Raw genomic sequence first — 23314 nt, 5'->3', positions numbered from 1 at the left:
TCATCCTTCCCTTCGTAATTCGTTGGTTGGAACCGGGTCAAAGTCCCACCCCCAGCCCCAGGATAGGCCGGGAAAGTGAGTATCGGGCATAAGGGGTCAGAAGAGCAGTGACCGGCTACACCAAGGCCCCGTTTCCAAGGCTGGGCAGTTGCCTTCCCAAAGCAGGGGTCCCTTAGCGAGGAAGTCACGCTCAACATTCCATACCCAGCAAGGAGGCGAACTGAACGGGAGAGTCACCGAAAGAGGCCGGTGGGCCTGGCTGGAGGCACCGTGTTTGAGTCACATGGAAGCAGGATCCTGTGGCTGGGAGGTGGGAGGTGGAGGCTGAGTGTGAGAGGCCCACGCTACCTCCTCTCCCGCTGGCCTGTCCAGACGGCAGGTGGTATTCCAGGAGGGGCCCTGGCGTCTAGAATTATCCAGAACTTAAAGATGGAGACAGCAGGGCACTCAAACACAGGACCCTTCGGAGCACCAGGTCGCCCACCCGTGAAACCCGCCCTGGCCTCGCTCGGAGCAGAGTGGCCGGCCCAGGACAGGGAGCCTTGGTGAAGGTGTTTTAGGGTCTTTGGGGAGGGGGGGGGGGTATGAAGTTGGATTAAATACATTCATGGCCAGTGGGGAAAGCTGTGAGTTGGATTGTTGTAATTAACATGTGTCCAGGCCTCAGCACTAACTCTCATTCAAGAGCAAAGAAAGAACCGATCTCACCCTTTCTATGCATAACCCAGGGCGGAGGCAGAAGTCAGAGAAGACGGGACTCTCGGGGTTCCTCCCAGGGTAGCAGACGGGCGGAACCCCCGTCCCCAAGAAATGTGAGGGGGCATCCTCATGCCCATTCCGACAGACGGTGCCAGTCTCTTATCTGATCGTCTCAGTGGCCCCGTGCGGTGAGTGTGTTATCTCCATCTTATAGATGAGGTCATTGGGGCTCAGAGCAGCCCATGGTTGTCCACGGACATGGTCCTGCTGGGGTGGGAAGCTAGGCAGACTGCACCCACAGCCCATGCTCGTCAGCACCCTGCACCCCTGAATGAGTCCAATGGGCTTAGTGAGGCCAATAGGTGAGACCAGATATAAAGGGGCTGGGTATTTGCGGGGAGGGAGGGTCTTAGAATCCTAGGGCCCAGGGGGGATGGTAAGGTATGACACCGGGATGTCACTCAGCCACGGGACTGCAGGCGGAGGGCGGCCCCCGAGATGGCAGTGGAGACGGGCCAGGGAGCCCGAGCCAGGCCATCGGCGGAGGTCTCCTCACAAAAGTGTCTGTCATGCATGGCCAGTTTCCGAAATGAATCCACCAGCCAGGGACGTGGGTTGAACCACTTTTAATTAAAACGCACGGGAATGGGATGAAAGCCAGAGAGTGAAAGGCGGGGCTCCCATTTGCTAAGAAAACAGCTGAAAATATTCCAGGGAGCTGAGCGCATTTTGATAATGGAATTTTAAGCAGCTTCTTGGTTTTAATTTTATTTAAAATGTTTATGTAGTTAGAAAAAATAGCTTGCTATTCATTTTCTACCCGAATGCAGGAAACGCTGAGACGTTTTAAATTAGTCGAGATTCCACAGACATAAATATAGGTCCCGGTTCAGCGGCAGAATTCGTGTTTCTGAGTTGTTCCATCCACACCTGGGCGATCAGCCCATCCGATTCTATTTGGAGAATAATGCCAGCCTCCAATTCAATCTACCTAATATCCAAGGTTCTGTGATATTGTCCAGTTTAATGAGATGGCTCAGTGAAATTAAGACACTGTTAATCTCGTCTCAAAATCAATTTTCTTTCCAGGACAATTCTTGGGAACCTCAAAAATTTCTCGCTTTATATAATAAGCAGTACATATTCAAGGGCTGAGATCTAAAAGAATAAGTACATTCATATTAAAAAAATCCTCATAGCCCAGCTGGCATGGCTAATGGCTGAGTATTGATCTATGAACCAGGAGGTCACGGTTTGATTCCTGGTCAGGGCACATGCCCGGGTTGCGGGCTCGATCCCCAATGGGGGGCATGCAGGAGGCAGCCGATCCATGATTCTCTCTCATCATTGATGTGTCTCTCTCTCTTCCTCTCTGAAATCAATAAAAAATATATTAAAAAAAACCCAAAAAAACAAATCCTCATAAAATAGGATCTCACAGAGAGGGTGACCTTGAAACGTGTCATCTACTGAAGGGCAATATGCTTACTGTATTGATATGTCTGAAGTACTTGCTCAAGATGAAAGCATTCTCTATGCGTGGACCTCTATTAGAATACCTAATGCAAATATGAGAATGATAAATGGGAATAACTATGAAGAGAAAGAATTAGCCCAAACCTCCAGACTTCTCCATTTAGAAATAGTGTTTACCAGTGAAATGATGTCTGTGTGCGATTTTCTATTGAAGCGTTCTGTTTAACGGCATAAGATGGGAAATAATGCAAATGCGTGTCAATGGTAGAGCAATTCAATGTTACGCTATTTCCGGATACGGACTAGAGTGCAATTATAACAAAACAAGCACGCCCTTTATGTGCTGAAACGGAAGACACTCCCAAATAAATCAAGTGAAAAGTAACAGTGGCTCACCCGGCTGGTGTGGCTCAGTGGTTGAGCATTGACCTATGAACCAGGAGGTCATGGTTCAATTCCCCATCAGGGCACATGCCCAGGTTGTGGGCTGGATCCCTAGCAGGGGGTGTGCAGAAGGCAGCCGATTGATGACTCTCTCTCATCATTGATGTTTCTTTCTCTCCCTCTCTCTTCCTCTCTGAAATCAATAAAAAATATATTTTAAAAAATTCATAAAATAAAAAAAGGACAGTACAACTGCCCACCTTTCTGCTGGATATTTCCTGTCCTTGGAACATGGAAGACAGATCCTGAAGGGAAACCCCCAACATTCAAAACCCTTGACCTCCAGCCAAGCGTCCCCTGGTATTAAAGCCCCATTCTAGCCGCTGCCTATGAACTTGCAAACTAGAAAAAACTGTATTTGTCCTTGAAAATATTAGTCAAGGGAGGCAGGGTTCTCAGGTGACGATGGGACTTAGGGACACTAGGAAAGTGGGTGATGCCAAGACCAGCCCGGGAGAAGCTGGTGTGGGAGCAGGAATGAGGGCCAGCAGGTAGCCGAGGGCCCCCAGGCCACCACTGTGGGCCAGCGTCTTGGCTGCTGGGCTGCTGGGCGGGGTGGGGGTGGGCCCCTCACTCCGCCTCTTTCTTCTCCTCCGGGATCTCCACCGACAGGATCTGTTCGCCAGGGTCCAGGCCGGGGCTCACGCGGATCCGCACCGAATGCTCCTCCTGGGGACCAGTTGCCTCCTTCTCGGTGCCCCCAGGCAAGGCGGGTGGCTGAGAGCCTGGGGCCAGGGGTTCCTGGGGCGCAGGCTGGTCGGGGGCGGCGGAGCCCACCTCTCCCGCCGTGTCTTCCGAGCTCTTGGCCTGGAATCCCAAAAGGGTGACTGGTGAGGCCGAGAATGTCCAAGGGATCTTAGCTACCTCCCTGTTCCCCGCGTTGGACCCCACGGAAAAGGATGGCGAGCTCAGCAGGTGCAACTAGCGGGTGGGGGACTTGGCGGAGCTGCATCAGGGTTAGTTATGGAGACGATATATTATGGGGGACGTTGACGGATTAAAATCTCTGGTTGGAAGGTCCTGGGGAGATATGTTAGGTCTCTGTTGCGTCTCAGAGCTGAGCCTCTCCCTGCCCACCCAGTTCCCAGGGCTGCGCGCTCCTTGGGGGATGAGAAAAACTAACCAGACGAGGGAAGGGCCGATGAGGGCTGGAGCAGCTGTGGCCTGCCCCCGTTTCTGGAAGGTCTCAAAGGCTGAGATCCACAGAGGCCCCTGGCATTAGGCTGGGCTGAGCCCCACGCCTGGGGACTTGGTAGGTACCTCCAGCCTCCAGCCTGTGGGCCCCCATGGACGCTGGCCATGGTCTGTGTATCATAGGGAATTGGCTGAAAACCCATGCTTTTATGGGTACCCATGGCCCCTCCTGGAGGGAGCAGCCCCCAGACCAGGAGGCCCAGGGTCCCCAGATGTCCAAGTCCCGCTTGAAATGGTGCTGAGTTAAAGGGAGAGCAGTCACCATGCGGAATTAAAGGGACAGAGACCCCTGAAGTTGGCTCAAGTCACACGGTGTTGAAGGAAGGGGAGCAGGGGGTGGGGGACAAGATGCTCCTAGAACCCAAGGCGTCCTGGGGGACGTGTCCCTCCCTCTGTCTCATGTGTCTGCAGGCTTGTCACCCCTGTGCCCCCTCCCCTGCCCACGCTAAGCTCTGACAGGCACTCCCAAGGCGGGATGCCCAGATGGTGCCCCCAGGGGGCCTCCTGAAGCATCCTGCTTTGACGGGACCCGAAGGATCATGGGACAGTTGGTCCAGATGCTTTCGTACTGGTACCCCATGTGGCGACCCTGAGGAACCAGGGGCTCGGGAGGCTTGAGGAGCTATACCCGTCACAGCTGCCGGTGACAGGGCCGAGGCTTGGACCTGTGTCTTTGGATGGCTACAGAAAAGCCCCTTGCACGCTGCCATTCTGCCCTGGTTCTGAATTGCAGGGGAAATGCCTTTTATTGGAACACGTGTGCACATGTAATTCCCGTCTCCGAGCTGCCTCAGTGAAGAGCTAACATTAGGAGCCCATTTCGGATCAAGCCGGTCACTGTCCTGAGGACACTCGGGGAGCACCTGTCAGCTCAGCCGGCCCTAGAGACCGCAACCAGCCCGCTTGATGCCACCCTTGGCAGGCGGCAAGCCAGACAGTCACGCCTACGCTCAACCTGGGGCCAGTGGTGACTGCCTCTGGAGACCCAGGCATCACTCCTCAGATCCCGCTGTCCCCTGGCCTCTGACAGGTCCCCGGATTCTGACGCCAGCCTGCACTGAGCCCGAGTGCACTGGCCTCCTCCGAATTGTCTCCCATGGCCTGCTGCCCCCTCCCCTGCCACCGAGCTCCTGCCTAAGCCCATCCCCCCATTTCCCAGCAGCCTCCCTGCAGGACCGTAATGAGCAGCCATAATTAATGCAATCACTCTAATTGGCATTCTGGGCATTAGTCACAGAAAAAACATCCCAGAACTAATTTGAAAATTCCCTTTAGATTTATGGGGGCGGGAGCAGTCTGCACAGTGCCTGTCGCCTTTCCAAATCTTTTAAATTGCAAATCTTTTCGACAGACACAACATGACCTAGGAGAACATCACTCTTATCTGGGGAGGGAGGGACATTAGCTGCCCACACCAGACTTCCCTTTGGGAAAGCCACTCTACCGCCTCAGCGTAGGGCGGGGCATGTGAGCCAGGCCTCGGTGGAGCACCCACTGAATGGCTCAGGGATTGACATGTGACCCAATTCTGTCCAATGACAGCGAGCCCTGGGATTTTTGCTGGAATTACTGGGAAGGAGGTGCTTTCTTCCTGTTGGAGCTGCTACACCTTCTGTTGGGGCCAGCCGGGAGTGGAGTCATCTCCCAGGAAAACAGAGATGATACACCTCGCCCTGTTGGCATCATCTGAGCTTTGGACTCAGCCTTGTGATAGGGGGACTTATCACCTGAATTCATCTGAAAAGTAATAATATTTTAAATCTCAGAACACATATGCTTATGCGAATAGGGGGTTACGTTTCTTATATGAGAATAGGGAGTTAAGTTTTTCTTAAAGTTTCCTTTTCAAGGCCTGTGCAAAGCGATGGAGGAGGTGACTCAGCTGTGAATCCAGCAAGCAGAACCGATAAGCATGGTCAGGCTGACCCACCAGGAGTCAAAACATCATCTCATCAACATCATCTTATCAATGACTAAAGACAATAGCTGATGTCTGTGGACCCCCGGGGCTGCACGTAGCACCCTGGCCCCTTCCCCTTTATACTCCTGCCCCCTGCACCTTGCTGGAAGGCGGGGTTTGATGCTTGTAAGCACCCTGTCTTGGTTGGCTGGCCTTCCCAATAAACGCCTAGTATAATTCAACCCTGCCCTCCTTATTGGACACAGCGACAGGCAGCCCGAGCCCACCCGGGAGTTTCCGGGTAACACTTGACCAGACTTTTTAATTACTCCACCCCATAAACTCCGTTTTCTCAAGTGAATATGAGCCTGCACTGTCCATTGCAACCAAAGGAGCCCTGCGGACAGGAAGGAGGGAAAGCACCCCCCTAGGATGGACCGTGGGTCCCCTCGCGGAGGTCCCCGGCCTTCCTTCTGCCTGGCACAGAGGTGACGCAGATCGGTGGCCAGGTTCCCGGCCACATTACCTGTTCCAGCAGCTGCTGCTGCTTGGCAGCCGCCTCCAGCGCAGCCAGCTCTTTGAGCCGAGCCCTGAGGTGGGCCAGCTGGCCGCCTTTCGCCCCCCTGGCGCCCATCTTTCCCGCTGCGGCCAGGGCGGCATTGAAGAGCTTGGGGGTGCCGGCCCGCGGAGGAAGGATGAGCACACTCTTCTCCTTGGGCTTGCTGTTACTCTTCAGCATGCGCCTGCAAGAGAGCAGCGTCCACTCATGTCCCCAGCGCAGTATTCACTCATGTCCCCAGCACAGCGTCCACTCATGTCCCCAGCACAGCGTCTACTCATGTCCCCAGCGCAGTATTCACTAATGTCCCCAGCACAGTGTTCACTCATGTCCCCAGCACAGCATTCACTAATGTCCCCAGCACACAGCACAGCGTCCACTCATGTCCCCAGCGCAGTATTCCCTCATGTCCCCAGCACAGCGTTCACTCATGTCCCCAGCACAGTATTCACTAATGTCCCCAGCACAGCGTCCACTCATGTCCCCAGCACAGCGTTCACTCATGTCCCCAGCACAGCGTTCACTCATGTCCCCAGCACAGCGTTCACTCATGTCCCCAGCACAGCGTCCACTCATGTCCCCAGCACAGCGTCCACTCATGTCCCCAGCACAGCGTTCACTCATGTCCCCAGCACAGCGTTCACTCATGTCCCCAGCACAGCGTTCACTCATGTCCCCAGCACAGCGTTCACTCATGTCCCCAGCACAGCGTCCACTCATGTCCCCAGCACAGCGTTCACTCATGTCCCCAGCACAGCGTTCACTCATGTCCCCAGCACAGCGTTCACTCATGTCCCCAGCACAGCGTTCACTCATGTCCCCAGCACAGCGTTCACTCATGTCCCCAGCACAGCGTTCACTCATGTCCCCAGCACAGCGTTCACTCATGTCCCCAGCACAGCGTTCACTCATGTCCCCAGCACAGCGTTCACTCATGTCCCCAGCACAGCGTTCACTCATGTCCCCAGCACAGCGTTCACTCATGTCCCCAGCACAGCGTTCACTCATGTCCCCAGCACAGCGTTCACTCATGTCCCCAGCACAGCGTTCACTCATGTCCCCAGCACAGCGTTCACTCATGTCCCCAGCACAGCGTTCACTCATGTCCCCAGCACAGCGTCCACTCATGTCCCCAGCACAGCGTTCACTCATGTCCCCAGCACAGCGTTCACTCATGTCCCCAGCGCAGTATTCACTCATGTCCCCAGCGCAGTATTCACTAATGTCCCCAGCACAGCGTTCACTCATGTCCCCAGCACAGCGTTCACTCATGTCCCCAGCACAGTGTCCACTCATGTCCCCAGCATGCAGCTTCTGCTCATGTCCCCAGCGCACTCAGGGACAGAGGAAAAGTTTGCTTGTACAGAGCCCTTGGAGTTGGACTTGTATGGTGGTGGTTGTTTGGCGAGCCCTTTTTTAAAAAATATATTTTTTTATTGATTTCAGAGAGGATGGAAAAGAGAGAGAGAGAGAGAGAGAGAGAGAGAAACATCAATGATGAGAAAGGATCATTGATTGGCTGCCTCCTGCACACCCCCTACTGGGGATCGAGCCAGCAACCCAGGCATGTGCCCTGATCAGGAATCGAACAGTGAACTCCTGGTTCATAGGTCGATGCTCAACCCCTGAGCCACGCCGGCTGGGCTGGCAAACCATTTCTGAGTGTATTTCCTGAGCCAAGCACAGCCCTAAGGGCTTCGTGCATAGCATCTCACTGAACGATCAGAACAACAGACGTGGGTCTTATTGTCTTCACCTTATAGAGGAGGAAACGGAGGCTCAGAGAGGTTGAGCAACTTCCCTGAGGTCACACAGGAAATAACGAAGGTACTTCAGTGTATGGAATCAGAAATAAGAGGCCCAGATGGAAAAGGACCCAAAGCTTTCTGCTTCTCTTTCTCTGGCTTCATTGTCACGTCACCAGCAGCAGCAGCACCACCTCAGCCCTTACTGAGCGTCTGTACGTGTCAGGCCCTGTGCTCAGTCCTCTACAGGCGCTCCTGGGTGGCTCTGCGTCCCCCTTCCTGCCTCTGTCTGTGTGATCCCCGCCCCTTGAGGGGAGTGGGACATGCCACCTGCTTTCAATCACTAGAACACGGAGAGGGTGGTCAACTGTCACATTTATGAACACGTTACACAGGATCATGATCTGCAAGGACAAGCCTTGCTGGCTTTGCTGAAGCCAGCGCCCACGTCGGGGGGAAGTGAGGGGACAAGACCCTGAGGGCAGCCACCAGTCCTACAACCACGAGCACTGAATTCAGCCAACAACCACGTGATGTGGAAGCACTTGAACTTGAGAGGAAACCCAGCTCTGGCAACACCTTGATTACAGCCCTGGAGTGGGCCCGCCCCAGCCATCCCCAGACTTCTGACCCATAGAAACTCCAAGATAATAAATACGTGTGGCTTCAGGCTACTGCATCTGAGGTAATACTGTTAGGCAGCAGTGATAACGGACAACGCACTCTGCCATTTAAGTCTCCCCGGGGTCCTCAGGTAGGTCCTGCTATTTCCCCTCATTTCGAATGAGGACATGGAAGTCCAGAGAGGGCAAGTAACTTCCCCAAGGTCACACAGCTGGGAAGTGGCCGAGCTGGAATTCAAACCCACACCCCTGACCCCAGGGTGCCAGGCCTTAATGATCGCAGCAACTTCATGGGCAGGCTCTTCCTGGATGCTGACAGCACTCCTGTGACACGGGAAGGGCTGGGATTACTGTGCCTATGAGAGCTGGGGAAACTGAGGCCCAGAAGCGGGGGAGGGGGGACTGACGTGCCCAAGGTTGCCAGGAAGTGGCCGAGACAGAATAACAACCCAGATTAAATGCGGCATGTCCCCCGGCTTCCCTAAACGAGGAGAGACTTTTCCATCTGACAAAGCCGCCGCCTCTCATGAGGAATTCTTCACGCTGCTCATTTATGGCGAGCGGCTTGGCTCAGGAGCAAATGCCTTTCGCCTGCGAACGAGCAGAGCCGAGGCTGCTAATTGGCCCATTCATTCCTCGGGCTTCCAGCAAAACGTGTTTGTTTACAAAGGAGGCCCTGGCTGGCTGCTTCTCTAATCAGAGGCAACGGATTGGAATTGTGTGTATCGATATTAATTGCCCGAGATGTGCATGTGCTAGCTGGGGCTGCCCCCGGAGAACACCCACGTGATCCTTCATCTAGGCCTCTTCCGAGCCCGGCACCGGCACCCGTGTTATTTGAGTCCGTAATTCCGCGCACACGCGTCTGCAGGAAGGCTCAGCGTGGGACGCAGGCGACAGGAAGGAGCTGTCCACAGGACCTTCGCGGAGGGCTGGCGCTGGCTCTGGTTTGAAACATTGATCGGGCTTCCGGGGTGCTTCCGGATTAAGGAAACGGAGCCTCGATTTCAGATGGCATGCGTTCCACTATAATTAGGATCAAGCATTCACCCCTGAAGGAGGGGGCATGCATGAGACCTTTGGCCCCCTTTCTTGGAGAGGCCAAGTCCAAGAGCTGAGCGCCTCGCTTATTTGGGGCCACAGGTCTCCCATAAAGTGGGGAGCTCAGGCAGAACCCCACATGTGGCTTTCACCAAGTCAGACACCCCCAGGCCCTGGGGTTCTCAGAGCCCATCTCGCTCTCTTTAAATTGATTTCAGAGAGGAAGGGAGAGGCAGAGAGAGATGGAAACATCAATGACGAGAAGGAATCATTGATCGGCTGCCTCCTGCATGCCCCCTACTGGGGATCGAGCCAGCAACCCGGGCATGTGCCCCGACCGGGAATCAAACCACGACCTCCTGGTTCATAGGCCAGCGCTCAACCACTGAGCCACGCCGGCCGGGCGATCTCGTCTCTCTTTCGATGGGCAGCGTTCCTACGTGGCCCCCTGCCTCTCTCCTCAAACTTGCCCAGAATCAGCCCTTCCTCCTTCCTCTGGCTGCCCCCACCCCCACCCCCTGTCCCACAGGCAGGTCAGGAGCCAGGCCTCTGCAGGATCTGGCCATTTGGCAAAGCTTCACCTAACTCGGCTGGTGGGGTGACATGCCACTTGAGCCTTCCTGCAGGGGGAGGAAAAGAGGGGGAGGGCCTGGGGGCCAGTTCTCAGACATAAACAGTCAGTTCCCATTACCTGGGTAAATTCTACGCATCCCTGCAAACACGGAATCGGTGACGCCCGAACCGTCGCCGCTGGGGGAATCGGGATGAGGGCTCTGTGTGCCTCTCAACGCAGCATCTTCATCAGCCGGTCAGTGCATTACCTGCCTCGGTGTGCTTCTGCTCAAAGCCATCTCACTGATCCTGTTGCCGACCCATTCACAACGAGCCCAGGGCCGGCAGCTCCAAACCCCGAGCCTGAACGAAGGCACGTCCCAGCCTCCTTTTAAGTAGGAGGTCACCAAAAAACTTCACGGAAATGTAAAAACCGGGGCACGTAGCAGACCCCACACCAAAAAAGACACTCGAGTCCAGTAGGAGCTGGAAGGAGAGGGCGGAGTGCCTCTCGCTCCGGCTCAGCTTGGAACACGCGCTCTGGGCGCCTCAGATGTTCCCCTGCTCCCCGGGGCCTGCCAACGCCATGCCCGCACGCCCCTGAGTGTGGGTCTGGGTTGTAAATGAATGTTAGCGAGGAGGCGAGTCACAAATACAGGATCCAAGAATAGTGAGTGTTGACCACACTCCCCCGGCCCTCAGGAGAGGAGGGGAAGTGGGGGATTTTGTGGGGAAAGTTCAGGTTCACCAGCCTTTGGAAGGGCCCAGTGGCTTCCCCACCCCCCAACCCCCCACCCCCACCCCATCGCGGGCGGAGCCATCACCAGGCTTCACCTACAGGCCCTCCCCAGCCTCAGCCCCCCGCTCCTCCATCCCCATAGCAAGCTGTGCTCCTTTTCTTGCTGGTCTGCACACATACACACCGAGCCTGCACCTCCGTGGGCCTTTGCACATGCTGTTCCCTCTGCCTGGCATGCTCTTCCCTGCGGGCAGCGCCCCAGCTTGCGCCTTTCCTCTGTGCAGGTCTCCGTGGACATGCCACCTGCTCAGAACGGCTTTTCCTTGCCGGCTTGTCCCAGTAACTCCCTCCATCAGTGTGTCCCCTCCTGTGGCTTTGTGTTTCCACAGAGCCCTTGTCCCCGGCTGACACATCACCTAGTCATTCACTTCTCCGTTGTCGGTCCCCCACCCCCGAATAGGATGCAGATAGCGGGCGACACGGTCGCCAGCTGTGTCCCCAGGGCTTCCAACTACGTCCTCAATAAATGACTGTGCTGCATGAACAGATGTTGGAGACTCGGTTCCTTTTACCAGGACCACGCTCTGTGCGTGGTGTTATTTCAAAGAATGAAGGGGAAAGGAAATATGCAATAAATGGCAAGGGAGGGCAGGCACCAGATATGTGCATTAGAAAGTATCCAATGGGAAAATTATAGAAGGAATTGAACAGATAAAGAGGGACCATCATTATTCACCTTCTTACTGAGCCCTCCCACAGGCCGGGCACCCTGCTGGAGACGCACACAGTGGTGGAGTTATGGTTACCCTTCGTTTACAGGGGAGAAGACCGAGACCAGAGAGGTTAAGAAACTTTCCCAAGGTCACACAGCCCGTACCACAGCTGGAGGAGATCTGAGCTCTATCAGACCCCCACACCGACAGGGGTCCTCCACCGGACCACGTGACCTCCGTCACGCAATTAAAACCCCGATCTTTTAAAAGCAAAAATACGCTTTCCTAAGAAATCACCTGCTCCCTGACAATCCCCGATACAGGTGCACAGGTTCTCACTGCAGCCCTGTTCCTACTACAAGATCCCGGAAACGGCCCGAATGGCCACGCACAGGAGCGCTTTGCCGCTGCCCACGGGGGTGAGCGCGCTGTCTGTGGACCCACAGGGGCCGCGCGGCAGGCTTGGCGCTGTGTGCGAAAAAGCAACGTGCAGAGAGAACCCACAGTGAGCCGCTCTCCACGCAAGGCAGAAACAGAGCTCAGAACCCATTCGCGGACCGGCCTGTATTTGCCAAAGGAAACACAGAAGGTCCCACAGCGATGGAAGAGGAAGTCTTAGTCCTTCCGGACCGCACACGAAAGCATCCATGCACTTTTTTTTTTAGAGAGAGTGGAAGGGAGAGGGGGAGACAGAGAGAAACACCTAAGTGAGAGAGACACATGAATCGGTCACCTCCTGCATGTGCCCCACCCCATCCAGGGCCGGGGATCGAGCCTGCAATGAGGTGCGCGCCCATGACCAGAACCGAACCCGGGGCCCTTCCGTCCGAGGGCTGACGCTCCATCCACTGAGCCAAACCAGCCAGGGCTCCATGGACTTTGTCAGTGAAAAAAAGAAAGGAAAGTACCTGGCCTTCTTCCGGAGCAACTTCTGAGACTCGGGATAATGCACCAGGATTTCATTCAGGTCCTTCTTGTCCAGAATGAAGAGGTTGGTGAAGCCGTGGGCCACCACGTTGGCCGTGCGCCGATTCCCGCCTCCGACCGCCAGCAGGCTGGGTGAGGGAGGAGGGGGTGAGGCCCTTCGGGGCTGCGGTTCTGCTCACCCCGCAGTCTTCCTCTCCACCCCTGTGTCCGCCCCACGCTGGCGAGAGCGTGTCACCTGCATCTGTCGGCAGGTGCCCGGGCGGCATCCACAGGGCTCCCTCTGACCCCCAGGGGCCTGAGGATGAGGCCCACCCAGGGGCCCGAGGATGAGGCCCACCCAGGGGCCCTCCCCTTCTGACCTTATTTCTCCGAATACAGATCCAGCTCTCAGCGTCACCAGCACGGACTTCCCGTCAGGGCCGCCCAAGACCTGCACCTGCCCCGCCTGGATGATGTACATCTCGCGCCCTATCTCCCCCTGAAACCGAGAAGGGGCACGTCCCTCTGTCATTGTCAAATCGGCCGCAGACACAGCAGGACTGGGCCGGTGGCACGACCTGGTGTGTGTTGTGGGGCCTCCGTCTCTCCATCTGTGGATTGGGGAGAATGACCCCCCTCGGCCTGCCTCAGTGACAGGGTGGCGGTGGGGAGTCAGTGGGTGACGGAAATGCTAGCTGTCATGGGGCAGGTGTAACGGTGCTCTACAAATTCCCTTTATGCACCCCGATGCGGGCCCGCGCCTCGGACAGTCTCGCGGTGCCTCGGACAATAAACTGATAGCTGCCCGGCCACGGTGGCTCAGTGGTTGCACATGGACCTATGAACCAGGAGGTCACGGTTCGAGTCCCTGTCAGGCCACATGCCTGGTTTGTGGGCTTGATCCCCAGTGAGGGGCGTGCAGGAGGCAGCCGATCAATGATTCTTTCTCATCATTGATGTTTCTATTTTTTTCTCTCCTTCTCCCTTCCTCTCTGAAATCAATAAAAAAATATATTAAAAAAACAACCTTTAACTAAAGGTTGGGTGGAAAAACCCACAAACAGCCATGCAAGGGTACCATGTGCAGCCTTGCCCTGCCCCACCTCTGCCCCCGCCCCCTTCCCCCCTCGCAGGACCAAGATCCTGGCAACAGTTCCATCCACAGCTATGGCCCTGCCCCTCTTCAGGCTCCTCACGTCCCTTTTCTGTAAAGTGGGGCTCCTCGGCCTGGCCCCCATGATCCCGTGTACAGGGAGCAAAGCCTGAGACTCACCTGAGTTCGGTGTCTGGAGCCGGACAAAGCCTCCGGTGCCACGGAACCAGGATCCCTGCGGCTGGCTGACCAGCGCACAGAGCTCTGGCCACTCTTCCCATCCCTGGCAATCCCACCCTCCCTGTGGCACCCCCCCCCTGGGCCCTCACAGGCGCCTCCCCCCCCCCCCCAGCCCAGCCCAGCCCAGCTCTCCACAGCCGACAGCCGAGGGCAGGGGGTAAATCCCAGCCGTTGCCATGGCCGCCTCGGCCCTCACCTTCTTGCACACGTAGTCATTGGGCAGGTAGACGACAGAGCGCAGCCGCTTGAGCATGTCAAAGATCATCTGCCGGTCACAGCCCTGCGTGGGGAGCAGCCAGGAGCCCGGTTAGAGGAAGGTGGGGGCTCAGGCCTCCCAGAGCCCGGAGGTGCGGGTGGAGGGGGTACCTGGAAGAGCGCCACTTTGCTGACGATGTCGTAGTTCACGTCGATGGCCAGGTCCAGCCGCATCTTGTCTGGAAGCTGCACCATCAGCTCCGACTCATCTGCAAATGAGAACTGGCGACAGTCAGGGGCTCAGCCAGGCTCCTCCCCACCTTGTGGACCTAGTCCACACTGCACCTGCCCCGTCCACACTGCACCCGGCCCGTCCACACTGCACCCGGCCCGTCCACACTGCACCCGGCCCGTCCACACTGCACCCGGCCCCGTCCAACACTGCACCTGCCCTGTCCACACTGCACCCGGCCCGTCCACACTGCACCCGGCCCGTCCAACACTGCACCCGGCCCCGTCCACACTGCACCCGGCCCCGTCCACACTGCACCCGGCCCGTCCACACTGCACCCGGCCCCGTCCACACTGCACCTGCCCTGTCCACACTGCACCCGGCCCGTCCACACTGCACCCGGCCCGTCCACACTGCACCCGGCCCGTCCACACTGCACCCGGCCCCGTCCAACACTGCACCCGGCCCGTCCACACTGCACCCGGCCCGTCCACACTGCCACCCGGCCCCGTCCACACTGCACCCGGCCCGTCCCACACTGCACCCGGCCCGTCCACACTGCACCCGGCCCGTCCACACTGCACCTGGCCCTGTCCACACTGCACCTGGCCCCATCCACACTGCACCTGGCCCCGTCCACACTGCACCTGGCCCTGTCCACACTGCACCTGGCCCCGTCCACACTGCACCTGGCCCTGTCCACACTGCACCTGGCCCCATCCACACTGCACCTGGCCCCGTCCACACTGCACCTGGCCCTGTCCACACTGCACCCGGCCCTGTCCACACTGCACCTGGCCCGTCCTTACTGTACCCAGCCCATCCACACTGTACCCGGCCCGTCCACACTGCACCCGGCCCCGTCCACACTGCACCTGCCCCGTCCACACTGCACCCGGCCCCGTCCACACTGCACCTGGCCCCGTCCATACTGCACCTGGCCCCATCCATACTGCACCTGCCCCGTCCACACTGCACCCGGCCCCGTCCACACTGCACCTGGCCCCATCCATACTGCACCTGCCCCGTCCACATGGCACCCAGCCCATCCACACTGTACCCGGCCCGTCCACACTGCACCTGCCCCATCCACACTGCACCCGGCCCCGTCCACAATGCACCTGGCCCCGTCTACACTGCACCTGGCCCGCCCTTACTGTACCCAGCCCTGTCCACACTGCACCTGGCCCGTCCTTACTGTACCCAGCCCTGTCCACACTGCACCCGGCCCCGTCCACACTGCACCTGCCCCGTCCACACTGCACCCGGCCCCGTCCACACTGCACCTGGCCCCGTCCACACGGCACCCGGCCCCGTCCACACGGCACCCAGCCCATCCACACTGTACCCAGCCCGTCCACACTGCACCTGGCCCCGTCCATACTGCACCTGGCCCCATCCATACTGCACCTGCCCCGTCCACACTGCACCCGGCCCCGTCCACACTGCACCTGGCCCCGTCCACACTGCACCTGGCCCCATCCATACTGCACCTGCCCCGTAAACACGGCACCCAGCCCCATCCACACTGTACCCGGCCCGTCCACACTGCACCTGGCCCCGTCCACACTGCACCTGCCCCGTCCACACTGCACCTGGCCCCGTCCACACTGCACCTGGGCCATCCACACTGCACCTGGCCCCGTCCACACTGCACCTGGCCCCGTCCTTACTGTACCCGGCCCTGTCCACACTGCACCTCGTCCCGTCCATACTGCACCTGGCCCCGTCCACACTGCACCTGGCCCCGTCCTTACTGTACCCGGCCCTGTCCACACTGCACCTGGCCCCATCCACACTGCACCTCGTCCCGTCCACACTGCACCTGCCCCGTCCACACTGCACCTCGCCCCGTCCACACTGCACCTGGCCCCATCCATACTGCACCTGGCCCCGTCCACACTGCACCTGGCCCCGTCCATACTGCACCTGGCCCCGTCCACACTGCACCTCGCCCCGTCCACACTGCACCTCGCCCCGTCCATACTGCACCTGGCCCCGTCCACACTGCACCTGGCCCCATCCATACTGCACCTGGCCCTGTCCACACTGCACCTGGCCCCGTCCATACTGCACCTGGCCCCGTCCACACTGCACCTGGCCCCGTCCATACTGCACCTGGCCCCGTCCACACTGCACCTGGCCCCATTCACACTGCACCTGGCCCCGTCCACACTGCACCTGGCCCTGTCCACACTGCACCCTTCATTGCAATTGTCTGTACGCGATCTATCTTCCCTCCTCACACTATGACATCAGCAAGACCTCAGGTACTGAGAGGGAGCACTGTTTTTACGGAATGCTTTACGAAGATGATTCAGTCATTCTCCCAGCAACCCAAGAGGTGCCCACTACTATAACCCCCACTTTTCAGGCCAGGACGGGGAGGCTGGGGAAGCCCAGGGGGATGAACGCAGGAGCCCACCCAGCCATGGGCGCCAGAGTCTGTCTCGGGAAGGGAAGGGCCGAGCCAGTTTTGCCCACCAGGAGGTCTGTGGTGCCCAGCAGAGAGCCTGGCATGGATGGCTGTTGGCCCTGGAGACAGGAAATGCACTACCAGTCCCCACCCTGATGCCCCGCCCACTGCACCGATGATTTATGGGCTCAAGCTCTGAGCGAGCCTGGGCCGGCAGAGCCCTCTGGCAATGTGCACCCCTGGGAAAGGGGGTGAGATGCCGATGTCACGAAGCTGTCACTGCGGGGAATGAGGTAATGAAGCATCCTTGTAAACTGTCGAGTCACAGCACTAGCAACCGAGAGTAACCAAGATCCTGGCCCTCGTGGCCACAGACCGCCGCGACCTGAGGCACAGGTGCGGCTTCTTTGAGACCAGAGGGAATCCCACAGAGGCAACGGGCCCTTTTATTTGGCTGGAGAAGTTGGGGGGCTCCAAGGCACAATAGGGTGGCTCTCGGGCTTTCCAGAGGCCTCCAAAATCACGTCTAGGCTCTGAGAACAAAATGACTAGCTCCCAGAGCTAAAAAGGAAACTGGGGAAATTTAAATAATTAACATATGATTAGCATATCCCGATTCCATTAAGGGTTCCCTTTAGAATCTGTGAAAACCTTTCTGCATCTGCAAGAAATTTCAGGTAAGATTCTCCCACTTTGTAAGAATTGCTGAGCACACCCCACACCCCAACACGGACAAGAATGCAGAAACAGCAGTGAATTAAACTAATTGTAGCCAAATAATTTCAGAAGCAAAGCATAACATCAGCAAATTTACAAAGAAATCTATACATACGTGTGTCTACATTTGGAGACGAGAGAGAGAGAGAGAGAGAGAGAGGCACTTCCTTTTCTCCTGACTCGGTTGTACTCCCATGTGCAATGAGCACCCATTCCGAGGTGGGTGAAGTGAGGTGGGCAGAGCCCCCAGAAGACAGGCCCCTCAAGTCCCCAGGGCCTCCTGACGGCCCAGCCCCGGGCGCCCCACCGGCCTCCCAGGCCCCTCTCACATAAATGTAGGGACACAGACAACAGAGGCCCCAGGCTGGCCTCCGGGTCACAGGACGAGGGCAGGCCCAGGAGGGCGGGGTGCCTGCAGGGGGAGTCTTACCCAGCATGCCTTGGGAGTGCCAGGTGTACTCGTACCAGGTCTTGACGCGGTTCTGCACGGACCTGGGGATCTTGTAGAAGTTCATGTACTTCACGGTACTGTCCATGCAGCTGCGGTAGTAGGTCTGCCCGGCCGTGGCGGCCCCCACCACGTCTCTCATCTGGGGCAAGAGGGGGGTGGGGGCGAGGAAGCTGCTGGGTCTGAACGGGGCCGTTCCATGGGCTTTGGGGACGTGGGACACGGGCACGTTTACTTCACACAGACCAGGGTGCAGTGGGGTTCAGAGAGAGGGAGGCCCATGTCCACCCAGAGAAGGATTTGCTGGCGGGGAGTTCTGTCTCCAGCGGGGGATGGGGGGCTAGGCTGCTGGCCCCCTGGGCGGCCTCAGGTCCCAGGGGCTGGGCTGATGCTGATACCACACAGCCGCTTGGTGCCAGGGGCACTTGGACCCCAGGCTGCAGGAAATATGCCCGGTGAGGGCGCGGGGCCTCAAAGGTAACTCTGAGGACGGCTGAGTGTCGCCCCCAGCACATCAGAACCCCCGCCCCAGGGGCTGCTCTCTTCAAGGGCCCAGTCCCTCAGCCCCTGCAGAAACCGTTCAGCCAGCTCTCGGACCTCCCAGGGGAGGGGCATTTCCCAGGGAAGCCAGCGCCCGGAGGGGATGGGCCCCAAGCCCAGGCTCCCAGGCTCAGTGGAAAAGGCCCAGGCACGCGTGGGCACGCTCCCGCAGGCAAGTGTGGGCAGCCGGACCGTGACCCAGCTACCTGTCCGATCATCACGGAGAAAGCGAAGACGCCCGTGAAATAGTTCAGCAGCTGGAAGACGATTTCAAACAGCGTCTTGGGGTCGGGCAGCCCCCCGATGGTGATGAGGGTCTTCACAGCCCAGTAGTAACAGCGGATGTAACTAAGGGAGGAAGAGGAAGGGCGGCTCAGGCATCACAGGCCCCGCTCCCCCGACCCAGGTGGCCTGGCCCTGACAGACGTGCTTGTGCGAGAAAGAAAGCCCTGCCCAGCCGGGGTGACTCAGTGGCTGAGCATCGACCTTTGAACCTGGAGGTCAACAGTTTGATTCCCGGTCAGGGCACATGCCCAGATTCACGCTCGACTCCCAGTGGGGGCGGGGGGGGGGGGGGGCGTGCAGGAGGCAGCCAATCCATGATTCTCTCTCATCGTTGATGTTTCTATCTCTCTCTTCCTCTCCCTTCCTCTCTGAAATGAATAAATATATATATATATATATATATATATATATATATATATATATATATATAAATGGAACACGGGCCCTGAAGCTGGACTTCCCGGGCACAAACCCAGCGCTGCCACCCTCCAGCTGCAAAACCCGGACCAAGCCTCAGCTTCCTTCCCTCCAGTGGGCGTGTTCACAGACAACACCCGTCACAGGTGACCGTGAGGACAGCTGAGGTGCAGTGGTTCTCAACCTTCTGGCCCTTTAAATACAGTTCCTCATGCTGTGACCCAACCATAACATTATTGTCGTTGCTACTTCATCACTGTGATGTTGCTACTGTGATGAATCGTCATGTAAACATCTGATATGCAGGATGGTCTTGGGTGACCCCTGTGAAAGGGTCGTTCGACCACCAAAGGGGTCGCGACCCACAGGTTGAGAACCGCTGTGCTAGAAGCACACCTGGCCCAGGTGGGCTCTGGGTAAGTGCCAGCCATCACGTGCCTGCTCTGAGAACAATAGACTCCCGTGACCTCAAGAAGTTCACCATCTAGTGGGGACAGGCAAGCAAACACGTAATGGGGGAGGGAAGCAGCGGTGGTCGGCGATGGTATGGAGGGCTCTCTGGCTCTGACCAGCTGGAGGCCTGGGCAGGGCTTTGAGCCGCCCTGTCCCTCATTTCCACCTGGTGCAGGGGAATCGCCGGACAACACCGGCCGGCCCTGTGAGGTCCCCTGTCCCACCTGTCCTGGCCACCAGAGGGCGCAGGAAAGGCCTTTAGCCAGCGGGACTGAGCAAGGAAGCGGGGAGCTGCTGAGCCAACAGGAAGAAAACAGGCGTGATGTCGGCAAGCCTCAGCCTCTCCCCAAACCCTTCCTGGCGGGAGGGACCGTCCACTGGCTGGCACATCTCAGGGGGCTCCCTGAAGCCTTGTCTTCCATGCTACCCGGTCTGTGGGGACCCTGCAGGATGAAGGGCCAGATATGTTGGGTCCTCAAGCCCCAGCCCATAGCAGACGCTGGACAAATGGTCGCTGTTCTGAGTATTATAATTATCCATGGTATTGGGCTTCTGGACTCGTAGGGGAGTCCTCCTTCGCTGCTTGTGCTTTGGCCATGTATCGGGGTTCCCCGTAGGATTTCCTTTGGAAAAGAGCAGTGTTGCCAGAAAAGGGGTGCCCTCCACGCTGAGTACTGAGAGCTCCTGGGGGCCCTACTGGAGGAAGGCCCTGTTCTCCACTCCCTGCTGGCCACTCCTCCCCTGTGCCTGCGATGGCGGTGCCAGGCCCAGCCCCAGGACGTGGGTCCATAGCTTGTTGGGGTACAGACGCCTCTGAGAATCTTAGTAAAGCCAGGGACTTCTCCTTCAAAGAGCCAGTATGTCCCACACATCTCACTTGCACCTGCATCTCAAGAGCCCAGTACCCCGTGTGGCTAGTCGCTCCAGTATCGGACAGAGAGGGCCTAGAGCAGCGGTTCTCAACCTGTGGGTCGCGACCCCCTTGGCGGTCGAACGACCCTTTCACAGGGGTCGCCTAAGACCATCCTGCATATCAGATATTTACATAACGATTCACAACAGTAGCAACATGACAGTGATGAAGTAGCCACGAAAATAATTTTATGGTTGGGTCACAACATGAGGAACTGCATTTAAAAGACCACAAGGTTGAGAACCACTGGCCTAAGAAGGTGAGGCTGGAACTGCTCAGGTAGGGAGGCTGCTGGGCAACCAGGCCCCGCCTACCTTCCCAGGTCATTCCACACCCCGCCCCCTTGGAGGACACAGACTGCCAGCAGGTCCTTAACTCCATTGTCCTGCAACTCCACACCTGTCTTCACGGTGGCCCCTCCCCCAGGCATGCTCTGCCCCTTCTCTCCACCTGCCAAGGCCAAGAACTGACCTCATTCCACCTCCGCAGCCCCAGGCAGACATTTGTGACACTGTAGTCACCCTGCCTGGGCTCAAATCCCAGCTCTCTAACTTAGGAACTGCGCTGCCCTCAGAGGTTGCTGCACACCTGTTACCTCGTCTGTGAAACGGGGCAATGATAGCACCTCTCTTGTGTGATTGTTGGGAGGATTAAGTGAGTGACTGTGTTAGCAGGGCTGGTACCTTATAGCTGCGCTGCGGTTCCTGCTATTATTATTATTATTATTATCATCATCATCATTACCATCACCATCAGCATCATCATTTGATCATGTCCCACAGTGTATGGCAGCTCTCTGGATGGGCAAGTAGGTTTCTTCTTTTTAAAAAAAATATATATATATTTTTAAAAATTTATTTCAGAGAGGGATGGAGAGGGAGAGAGAGATAGAAACATCAATAATGAGAGAGAATCATTGATTGGCTGCCTCCTGCACACACACCCCCACCAGGGATCGAGCCCGCAACCTGGACATGTGCCCGACAGGGAATCGAACCGTGAACTCTTGGCTCAAATGTCAACGCTTAACCACTGAGCCATGCCGCCCGAAGGGAAGTAGGTTTCGCCTTGTTGGTCAACCCTCGAGGGGCCAGGGACGCCCGGGAGCTGTGCTGAGGTTTCTGCGGCCTCGTTCCCATACAGCTGTGCCCTTAGGGCACCCACCCCAATGCACATGTGCGGGGACTCTGCCAACTCAGCTAGACTCCGGGATCCCAAAGGGTCTCTCCAGCGGGTCTGGCTCAGGGCTGTGCCCCTCTGCCTGGCACGTGGCAGGGGCTCAGATGTTAGCTGAGCGAGGACGGGAGACTTGGGCCCTCAACCTCATCACCGTGGTAGTTCCTTGGGATGGAGGAGGCCTGGGGAGCATGCGGGGATGGGGCTGTATGGGAGTCCCTGTGCGGGCAGGATGGCCCGGGAGGAAGGCTGGCTCACCTGTTCCCCACGCCATCGTACACCCAGTGGGTGGAGCCAATGCCCTGATAGGCCGATGCCCAGTAATACAGGCATGAGTTCAAGTGCAAGCTGTAGAGCAAGTAGGCGGTGGTCCTGATCACCCTGCCAGGGAAGGAGAGGCGTGAACATGCAGCGGGAGGGTGGCCGTGACATCTCACCAGGGGCAGGCGCACAGGGAACACGCCCGCCGACCTCCCCTCTCCGGCACCCACCCCACAGACGCCCCCGTGGGAGCTGCGTGGCCTCGCCCAGCTGCCTGGGGGCGGTCACTGGCCAATAGGGACAGCACAGGAGCCAATGCACGGAGCCGACCGGATGCTCTTTTGAGACTGCGCGCTGGGAGTGGTGGCTCCGGACAGCACTGTCAAGACCAGGGCTGGTTTGGCCCAGAGAGGCCTGTGCACACAGTCCTGGGCAGTGCGTCCGTGGGCAGGGGCAGAGGAGGGACAGGGTGTGCAGAAGTGCCAGTCCACGAGAGAGGGGAGAGGACCTGTCCCCGACCTGCCCTGGCTGGCCATCCTTGGACACCACCCAATGGCCCGCTAGGTCCTTGCTCCCCGTCCCCCAGGATTTGAGCAATTGGGCGGGGGGGTCAGTCCCCTGAGCTGAGACCAACATGAAGCTTCACCCTGGAAACAGGGGTGAGGCGTGCGTGCCGACCGAGGTGTTCCCTTCTCACAATCGCGGGAAACGGGACATCCCTGCTCCCCTGAAACACAAACATCCCCCGAGGAGGGCCAGGAAGGGGCCCGGCTTCCGGCCGTGCTGAGGCCTGCAGGCCAGGGGAAGCGTGGGTGGAGGGTGTGTGTGTATGTGTGCATGTGTGCGTGTGTGTGTGTGTGTGCGTGTGCGTGTGTGTGCGTGTCTCTCACCTGTAAACGTAGGCTTTGCTGAGGATGGATTCCAGGCGGCTGTTGAACTCGAAGAAGGCCATGTACTGGAGAGAGAACAAGGCATCAGGGCAGCCTGCGGTCCAGGGGTGACACCCCACCCTCACACCATAGCCCAGTTCCCCTGGGGGTGCCAGGACTCAGGAGGAGGCTGGAGAGGGGACGTTCAAAATCACAGGTCCTGCCTGGCTGGTTTGGCTCACTGGATAGAGCGTCGGCCTGGGGACTGAAGGGTCCCAGGTTCGATTCTGGTCAAGGGCATGTACCTTGGTTGTGGGCACATCCCCAGGAGGGGATGTGCAGGAGGCAGCTGATCGATGCTTCTCTCTCATCAATGTTTCTAACTCTCTATCCCTCTCCCTTCCTCTCTGTAAAAAAATCAATAAAATATATATTTTTTAAAAAATCACAGGTCCTGAGTCCTCGCAG

At 57.7% G+C, this 23314-nt stretch overlaps 1 protein-coding gene across 1 annotated transcript in view; it reads right to left on the bottom strand.

Moving 5' to 3' along the window:
* Positions 1 to 2744: 2744 nt before the first annotated feature.
* The window catches only part of CNGB1 (cyclic nucleotide gated channel subunit beta 1), a 49895-nt gene continuing 29325 nt past the window's right edge, over positions 2745 to 23314 (bottom strand). The window contains exons 25-34 of the mRNA XM_036346846.1: positions 22868 to 22932; positions 21975 to 22097; positions 18679 to 18820; positions 17915 to 18074; positions 14291 to 14388; positions 14121 to 14204; positions 12972 to 13090; positions 12594 to 12740; positions 6240 to 6456; positions 2745 to 3426 (exon numbers count right to left, since the gene is read on the bottom strand). Coding sequence (XP_036202739.1) covers positions 3190 to 3426; positions 6240 to 6456; positions 12594 to 12740; positions 12972 to 13090; positions 14121 to 14204; positions 14291 to 14388; positions 17915 to 18074; positions 18679 to 18820; positions 21975 to 22097; positions 22868 to 22932 — 1392 coding nt within the window. The 3' untranslated portion in view covers positions 2745 to 3189. The remainder of the gene's footprint in view (positions 3427 to 6239; positions 6457 to 12593; positions 12741 to 12971; positions 13091 to 14120; positions 14205 to 14290; positions 14389 to 17914; positions 18075 to 18678; positions 18821 to 21974; positions 22098 to 22867; positions 22933 to 23314) is intronic.

Source organism: Myotis myotis, unplaced genomic scaffold (assembly GCF_014108235.1).
Source record: "Myotis myotis isolate mMyoMyo1 unplaced genomic scaffold, mMyoMyo1.p scaffold_m19_p_19, whole genome shotgun sequence".
Classification (NCBI taxonomy): domain Eukaryota; kingdom Metazoa; phylum Chordata; class Mammalia; order Chiroptera; family Vespertilionidae; genus Myotis; species Myotis myotis.
Note: the sequence above shows the minus strand (reverse complement) of the source record. Positions and strands in the feature narration are given on the sequence as shown.